Here is a 9,350-nt window from a genome sequence, read left to right on the forward strand (position 1 = left end):
ATTTCCTATTCTAGACATTTTATCTATTTTCACTTGTGTAAAAATAGCAATGAGTTCTCCAGCGTACTGTATGATTCTGTACACAGCAGCTCTTCTCACTGTCTGCTGAGTGTCAGAAGTGACACATATAAATGCTTGTATTCTTTTGAGCACCGAATCAATGCAGATACAATACTAAACATGGATCTTCCTTTTGCTTCACAATTCAGTTTACCACATTGCTTTACTGTTAAATAACAGGAGTATAGTCTGGTCTTTTAAAGGTGCTGTATCAGATGATCACAAAATTTAATACAAGGGGAATTTGCTTGGGAGCCTTTTCTAATTTAATGTTCGGTTTCACGTACATTTCAGAAGCAAATGAACAGCTCATGGTCACCACGCAAGCAACAGAGAATGCAGGTAAGTTGGTTTTGGAAATTATACAGTAGTATGATTAAGATGTACAGGCACCCATCACTTTATATGATAGCTTTTACACACCTGAAGCACTATCCAGCTAAATCATACTCAGAAATAGGAGAAACTAATTAATACTACAATATAACTATGGCTATAATACAGTTTAGATTATGGATAAATAATACTGAATTATTCATGAGGGGGAGAGAGAAAAAAAACGCTACAGAGGCATAGAGAGAGACAGGGGCAGTTAATATTGAATTGATTGCTCTTAGTGTTATATAAAGAGTAGTTGTAAGAGAATGGAAGTCATTGGGCCTGCTTAGACAGATTGATGGTTAGATAAATAGCTTATACTGTAGTTTCATGAAACTCCATTATACAAAGCCAGAGAAGCAGGAGAGGAACAAAAAACACCACTGACACAAATACAACTGGGTTTTCACTATTGCTTTTACAGACATCTACTGGGTTGGCTCTTTGAGGGCTTTTAATACAGTATCAGGTTTCTTCACAGCTGTGTCTTTTCAAGATGACATAGGTCCACATCCTTCAGTTTATCAGTGCAGGACATTCCTTTAAGCCTTGGAGTATATCTGGTTGATCCTATCTGGTCTGATTTGAAAGTAGTAGTCTCTTGTAGTTTATTTCATTTCAGGAAATCTCTAGTTTTCTTGTCTAAGTCTTGCTTGTCTAAGTTTGCATCTTAGTCTTCACTGTTTTCAGTCTCACACATACACTTATGGATCAGCCTGTTTAGTTATTTTGTGAAAATCCTAGCTCATTGTTTATGTGCTGGCACATACAGTGTGGTGTGTATTGTAATTGTAATAATTAAAAAAATCATTAATTTGGTACATTCATTTATTATATCAAATAAATATAGACCTTTCCCTTGCAATATATGCTAAATCAACTTTCAGTTATATTGTATCAAGGGTATGAATACTTTTAGAGAAATTTGTTTTGTATGCACACACAGACCTTCTGTAGTTACTTTCAAAGTGACAATAGCATCTCAGTGAATTAGTTTGGATTCAAATACTGGATTTTTAGCTTGCCTAGATTTTCCAATTGGTGTTTTAAATCCATTTCTAGAATAAAAAAAAAACAATTGTATTCCTTCCTCCTCTTTTCTAGCAGCCACTGAAACAGAATTGAAGGACTGAGTTCTGACAAGTACAGTATTTCCACTAGACATTTTATTAGATAGATAGATAATACTTTATTAATCCCAAAGGGAAATTGATGTATTATGTGTACCTACTGAACTAAAGTGTACTGGAATTGCTTCAGTGTGCATCAGTACATTTGGAGGTTCAGGCTGGCAACAATGCTCTGATGATATTAATTTGGCACAATGGCAATTACTGTAAACAAGGAACAAACAGTTTAAACAGCAAGATAGGGTACCATCATATTGATTTTAATTTATGCCTATGTGGTATTTTGTGAGGTAGAATATAGTGTCTGTGAAGTGAAGTCTGTGTTTTGTTGTGTCCAGAAAAGAAATGCTAAAGGTTAAAGGTTACTGGTTCTTTTGGTTAGATTGACCTAACTTAACAGCAAAATACTGCTGTAACGTAAACACCAAAAGAATCCAGTTGATACAAGAATTCTGTCCAAGAATTAAATCTTTGGGAATAGTAATTGTTCAATACAGCCATATTGTCTACTGGATTGTAGCAATCTGACATGCTTGGAAATGTTTGAACTTCTCTTGCTCAGAAACAACAGGTCATGTTTATCTCTTCTTCCAGCTTCCTATGGGAATGTGACCATGAACTGCGACAAATCTGATGTGTTCCTTCTCACAAATTTTCATGAGATTCATAAAATGGTATCTTTCTGGATCTGGGGAACCAAGCACAACTTTCTGTATGAGTACCCCAACACAGGTGAGACTCCAATATAGCGCAGTAGCACAGAAAATAACTTTTAACAGTGCAATGTGCAATATATACTGTAGCAAAAGTGAACTGATTGGTCCCAAGACTGCAACAGGTCTGGACTTGTAACAGTGTAACAGTGTTCACTCAGTGGGCAGTGGGAGGCCCACAGTCTACTAGTCAGCTGTTCAGGATTAGGCAAACTGTAACTGAGGTTTCTCCAAGTAGCTAATAAAATCCAATAAAATTGGATGGACTTAGCTGGTTTGGGTCCTCATTTGACTTGACCTGCCTGGCACCTCACAGAGAGACACCCCACTCAGGCACTGTGGAAAACTAGATTTAACAAATTAGAAATGCACATGTTAAAAGAGCTTGTCCTCAAGTCTTTATTCTTCCCATTCTTAGGTTAGCCAGCAGCTGAAAGCTTGAAGTGATAAAGTAATAATTTCATTATATTTTTGTATAGTATCTCGTAAAATAGTACAGCATTGTGATTATTATAGTGGATTATGAAAAAGTAGTCAGATGATGCCTTTATCCAGGACTACTGTCAATCTGATACTTACCTTAAAAATTAATCTAGGAAACACTCTACATTATACTACTTTCTCTTGTGTTTAAATAATCCCTAGATAACAGACTCCCCAGGAACCTGGTCACTGAGGACAAAATCTACCTCATTGATGCTGGTCTGTCCATCAACAGTGCCTACCCACAGGTCCTGAGGAGAGACAGGGGAGTGCAGCTCATTCTGTCCTTTGATTTCAGCGAAGGAGACCCATTCATGGTAAAGTACATCATACAAGTCATCACGTTCATCTGGTTCTGCTGTCTTGAGTTCACACTTCAGTGGTCCAGGCTCAGGCTACTGTAGGAGCTCCTGTAGTCTAGGTGATTCCCTCAGTTACAGTGTAGGTGTGCCAATGCCAGATTTCTATTTCAAACTGCTCTACCATAAAACAGGGCTTCAACAAGCTGGTAGCCTAATATTGGACTAATACTAGGTTTCTGCGAAGATGCTGAAGTACCTACTGTATCTCATAGGTTTCACCAGGTACACATTTAAACATCAGTGCCTGTTAATTTGACTTTCTGTATTAAAGATCCATAAATGTATAATTTCCCAGCATTTTTTTCTAGTTTAAATCAGGTTACCTATGCAAAGGGCTTTCCTATTAATAATTGGAAAAGAATAGAATACTCTAGGAACAGAATAATAATATTAATATTCCTAATAATAATAAAGCTATTGGAGATTATCTGTGCACTCACACTGTAGTTTCTTATAACCAAATAATATATCCACAGTTTGCCTGGATAAAAAATTAGCTACTGTATGCTTTAGTTTTTCTGCAATTGTCTTTTTTTTCTTTTTATTACAATGTAATGACTGGATGACTGATCAGTTGATGACAGTGAGGGTGGACAGTGTGTTTTTTCTTCCTTCCAGACTGTCACCAATGCAGCTGAATACCGTGATAAAAACAAAATTCCCTTCCCACCCATTGCAGTGAGTGAGGAGGAGAAGAACTGTCCAGCAAGCGTCTACATCTTCAAGGGTACAAACACCCCCACTGTCATGCACTTCCCTCTCTTCAACAAGGACAACTGTGGAGGCAAGTGAACCAGCAGGCATTTTAGATTTCAGCTACAGGATTCATGTCACTGCTGTGAGAAATTCACCACTGGTTGGTGAAAGACAAGACTTATGGTTTCAAGCCAGCCCAGTGTTAATTTGATTATTAATATTTGATATATCTAATGCCTTACTTAAGTTGAATAAAATGTCTATTAGATATAATTGTATTTTAGCCATACTTGTAATTTTGATTTGGTCAACTAAAAATTAACTAAAGTTCACTTGCAGTACTTTTAGCCAACAAACTGAATTAGTTTCAGTCACATTTCAGTCATGCAGTTAAATTAAGTTTTAGTCTAATTCGTTAGTCTTTGGAATATTAAGTTTTGCAACATGGTGGCACATGGTGGCATTGCTGCCTTGTAGTACTGGCACCCTCTTTACTTCCAGACCTGGAGTGCTATCTGTGTGGAGATTCCTCCCACAGTCCAAAGACATAGTGGTAGGTTCACTGGCTTCAGTGAAAACTGGCCCTAAGTATACAGGTAAGTGTGTGTCTGCCCTGTAACACCCATCCAGGGTGTACCCCACGTTGTGTCTGTTGTTTGTTAGGATAGGGTAACAGGGACTCTGGTTCTCCTGTTACCCTGAATTGGAAAAAAGCAGTTTGAAAATAGATGGATTGTACTTTTTTTTACTTCATTGCAGTTTAAGAATTATAAATGGATGGAATGTGCTGAAGTACTGAGTAGATTGAATGTTGAGTTCAGCAGAGAGACCCCATTGTGTGAAGACCAAAGAAAACATATAGTAGTGTAAATCTGAAAATGATCACAGAAAGCAAAAATCATATCAGGCTATTACATCATAATGCCATTTTCATGAAAACTTTTGTACTTTCACTGTTGCAATGCAAAACGTGATTCCTACATGATTTCATACAATTGATAACATTCTACTAAAAAGCAAGAGTCTTTGTGTCTCCTGCCTTGAGCTCGTTGCTTGCTGGGACGAGCTACCCCACAACCCTGTGGTAGATAGGATGGTTGGAAACTGGATGAATGGATACATTTTCAGTTACTGTACATTGCTTCACTGGCATGAATATTTTTTGGGAAACTATACAGCCATTCAAAATGTGCATCAAAACTCATTCTCATGGACAGTTGGCTGCACCGTGTAGCAGTGTGATTCAGGAAGATGATCATCCTGCCAAAAGAATCTTCACTGGCCAAGATAGATCAATAAGTGGTGTGTTAGATGTTAATAAAAACATTAGCTCAATATATTCTGTTGTCCTACAGTATGCCTTTAAATCCTCTTAATATGGAATATTAATATGGAATCATAACTAAAGCCTTACTACAGGGGAATGTTGGTAGCTGAAAATATATTTCCTTGGTAGTGGTACAAGTAGATGAAAATAAAAAGTGTGCTACCTTTTATAAAAAATAATCAATCTACCACAAGTGCCATCTATCATATTTCTTTGACCAATAAAAATTCTCTGAGCTGTGTGATGTATCATTATGTAGCATTATGACAGAGTCATTTTACTGCAGTATTGAGTTTTGATGTGCAATCTGAGTGGCTGCCTCAGTAATTATACAGCTAAACGAACAACATCCAGCCTTTTGGGTTTCACTTCCTGGTTAAGTTCCCAAGGAAAAAGAGCCTCAGCTGTAAGCTGACTATTGTAAGTTTCTGCTAAGAATCAGGACTCCCATGGGTACTACTTACTGTAGTTCTGTTTTTCATCATTCACTGAAATAAACAATAGCTAATTGACAAATATTTTCTTCTTCATTTTGACAACTGAATTAATACTACAAGGTGTTCCATGACTTTAATATTCTTTCAAACAGCAATGCTGCCCAAATTTCTTTGAAATGACTGCAGAACTATTATGTGCTGACACACAGAGTAATTTTAAACCCAGTATATCAGAGATCATTCTCTGCAGGCTCTTAGGCAACCTCCTCCTGTTTCACCAAAACTCCAGGCCATCAGCTCTCCTATCTATCCCCATATGCTCCGGTCTAATCAAACAGGAAGCACTAAGTCTTTTGAGACTACCCCAAACTTGCCACTTATCAGACACATGCAATACAATAACACAACGCAAAATTCCCAGGGCACAGCTTTGAACAGAACACTACTCTAAGAGTCAAACATTTATAAGCAAAAAAAAAATAATACAGCATTACCATGTTCCTTAATGTCTTCACCAATATTGTGTTGTACAGTATTTCACAACATTAATACAACAAAAGCCACTCATGCAGTATGAAACCCAAATCTTTGATTTTGTCTTAATAACCTCCCATTGTTTTAGGAACAGCTTTACAGAGTCTAGACTTTAATAATTCATGCAATGTTTAGATATGCTCAATATTTTCTGTATTTTGTGGCATCTGTTTTCTTAGTTTTCTGTCAGACTCATCCCAGAAATGTACATTCATATATAGAAACAGACTTCAGAGAAAACAAGACCTGCAATGTAGCTGAGTCCTCCAGCTGGATGCTGTCCTGTCTTGCACCCTGTGATTCCTGGGTTGATATACCTGTAGCCCTTACCAGGAATAATTGGCTTTCTAGTAATAGGTGATCAAATGGAATGTTTTAAAAATGCTAAAATCTGTTTTCTGGAGAATCGCATAGAGTAACACTTTGAAAAAAAAAGATTGATTGGGACCCTTTTAGTAGTTTTTATGTCCAGTAGTAATAATAATAATAATAATAATAATAATAATAATAATAATAATAATAATAATAATAATAATAATAATAATAATAATAAAAATAATAACAACAATAATTTAATCCTGAATGATTTGTGCTATTGAAAATTATTTGTTCGTTAAGGGATTACCAGGTGAAGTGCTGTCAGTATTTCTCTATTGTATTTCTCTATAGTATTTCTGCTGCTGGTCAGAATGGCTGATTCAGGTGAGCAGTTCACTGGTGGATAAACAGCATCTCCACCTACAGTACTAATATAAAGTACTTTGGTATCTTTCTGAATAATAACTAACAAGAAACAAGCTGATTAAATAACCATGGACAATAAATGACAAAGTAAAACAAGGTTAAGGTTTACTTTCAGGTAGACCTAAAAGGGGAGCAGCCACAGAGCTGGAGAAGCAGGGAAACGAACTTGTCAGAACTAACCTTCTGATGGACTCAAATTCTTCTGAAATTGGTCACAATAACAATGAGCACAACAGGCCAGTGCGGTCTATTCTTAAATTCTGGGTCAAAATCCAACATCGTTCCACTGACCATCATCATTCTTTCCTCAGGTGAAGAAAAGATTGAAGCGATGAGGAACACCTACAAAACTCGCAAAATGTTCTACAGTGAAAATGAGCTTCAGGATCTCCTGAAAGCAGCTAAGAAGAATGTTGAGATCAATAGAAATAAGATCGTCGCTGAGATTCAAAATGCTGTGGATGCAAAAAGGAAAAAGAAACATCAGTAGAATCAAAATATGACAACAGAAGAGTTCAGTGATTCACTTGAGTTAGTAGTATAGAGGAGCCGAGGGGCTGGGGATGTTCACTGTTTGTTTTGTGTCCTAACTGGTCAATCACTCAACTTTTTAAAGATTTTTATACTTTTTCCAGCAATAAATACAACACTGTCAGAACAAAGCAAATGGTGCTTCAGTAATTGCAATATAGTGTAGTATAATGGACAGTTTATTTCCTTGTAAAGCAGGTTAAAAGTGATTCCATCTGTAAGTCTGCATTATATTGCATTATGATTGAGAATAATTTAATCTCCTTTATTTCTTTAATAATTTCAGGCCAGTGTTTTTAAGACAATGCCATATGATCAATATTTTAAAACTTTTGATTCATTTTTAATCGCTATCGCTTTCAGAGTCTCTGCTGTGCAGTGTCAAACCACAGTTTAAAAAAAAAAGTTCAGATTTTTATAAGAAAAATCAAAGAAACAGTTTTAACTCACCTAAGGTAAGTGGACCTGCGCTGGAGGAAGGTCCTGGCTGTTCCTCTTTTTGTTTCTAATCTGAGCAGTCAATTAAACAATTAACCTCATTATTTTATCCTTCAGACATATGCAGGATGTTGCTTATGTTTTTTTTACATTTAACTCAACGCAGTGACTTCTGAAACACCTCAGAGACAAGTTAAAAGTAATATACTTAATGAGTTTCATTATTTAACTCACCATGTTACTGCGAGCTCAGGCTGGAACAGAAAGCAGAGGACACTGGGGCTGAAGGTACCAAGACAGACACCACTATTTACACAGCCACTGTCACAACTCTCAGACCATGAAGTCACACAGTGTATAGTCAAGTGAAAGTTAGCAGAAAGAACAATCAAGTGACCATGCAAATGTTTACTGGCTCTTTAGTTCTAGAGGGTAATTTCCACATAATAGTCTCAGACAAATAGCCCCGATAAACTTTTATTTCTATAGCTTGCAAATATAGAGAACGATCTTATAATCGATATGATACATAACCTTTGAAGATAATCTAACCCATGAACAAAGTTATGTTTTTGGACAAAATTTTAAAGGTATTATCAGTCACCTGTACATTGAGAACACCTGTATAATGTTTAATTTGTATTGTTTAATTTAATGAATTACAGAAAAGGAAAGGTACAACTGTCCTTTAAGGAGTGAAATGTTTGCAAAATGCTCTATAATTTACTTAGAGTAACAATCACCTGTTTAATAATGACCTGATCAGGACATTTTGAAAATAAACATTGAAAATAAAGAACTCTTTACTATAGGCATTATTAAGTGTTAATTATGTTGTCTTAGATTGAATTTTATGTTTTAAATGTAATAGGGTTTATGGAAATATTGAGAAGAATGCATCTTACTGGGCAGAATTACCTTCTTTAACAGAAGAAATAATATCCTTCAAAATACTGTGAAGTGTAAGAACTGACTTTACAGTATGTTTCACAAAATGGAGAGTAACCAAGAAACTAAAAAAATGGCAACACTAATTTAAAATGGAATCGAAACAATTAAATGAAATTTCCAGCACCTCCTCAGGCTATCCTGTGTCTTTATCTTCACTCTCAGCTTCTGCAGGAGGTCCCAGATGCAGCAGTTCAGTCATTGTACAGTCCTGTTGAGGGAGATGTTTGTAAGGGTGTGTAGCACAGTGTTTGTACCAACATTCTTTTGGGCAACTGTAAACTCTGACAGCAATAATCTGCTGCATCTTCAGCCTGGACTCCTGTGATGGTCAGAGTAATGTCAGTCCCAGATCTACTGTCACTGAAATGCTCAAGGATCGCAGTCTAATGGGTTGTTTCCTGATAGATCAGGAGATAAGGAGCTTCTCCAGCCTTTGTACCAGGCTAGGCAGTGCTTGAAAAAAAATGAAAAGGAAAATAATAATAAATGTGTCAGAAAAATATTGAAAACACTAATTCATTAATGGATTTGATTTCAATATATTTTCTATTAATGTATTATTTTCA

At 36.2% G+C, this 9,350-nt stretch overlaps 1 protein-coding gene across 1 annotated transcript in view; it reads left to right on the forward strand.

The window, feature by feature from the left end:
* The window catches only part of LOC148646928 (cytosolic phospholipase A2 gamma-like), a 28,742-nt gene extending 19,866 nt beyond the window's left edge, over positions 1-8,876 (forward strand). The window contains exons 12-16 of the mRNA XM_088609472.1: positions 355-402; positions 2,163-2,300; positions 2,927-3,081; positions 3,745-3,910; positions 7,176-8,876. Of these exons, the coding sequence (XP_088465598.1) occupies positions 355-402; positions 2,163-2,300; positions 2,927-3,081; positions 3,745-3,910; positions 7,176-7,354 (686 nt within the window). The 3' untranslated portion in view covers positions 7,355-8,876. The remainder of the gene's footprint in view (positions 1-354; positions 403-2,162; positions 2,301-2,926; positions 3,082-3,744; positions 3,911-7,175) is intronic.
* The last annotated feature ends 474 nt before the right edge of the window (positions 8,877-9,350 follow it).

Source organism: Lepisosteus platostomus, chromosome 16 (genome assembly GCF_059453375.1).
Source record: "Lepisosteus platostomus isolate fLepPlt1 chromosome 16, fLepPlt1.hap1, whole genome shotgun sequence".
NCBI lineage: Eukaryota > Metazoa > Chordata > Actinopteri > Semionotiformes > Lepisosteidae > Lepisosteus > Lepisosteus platostomus.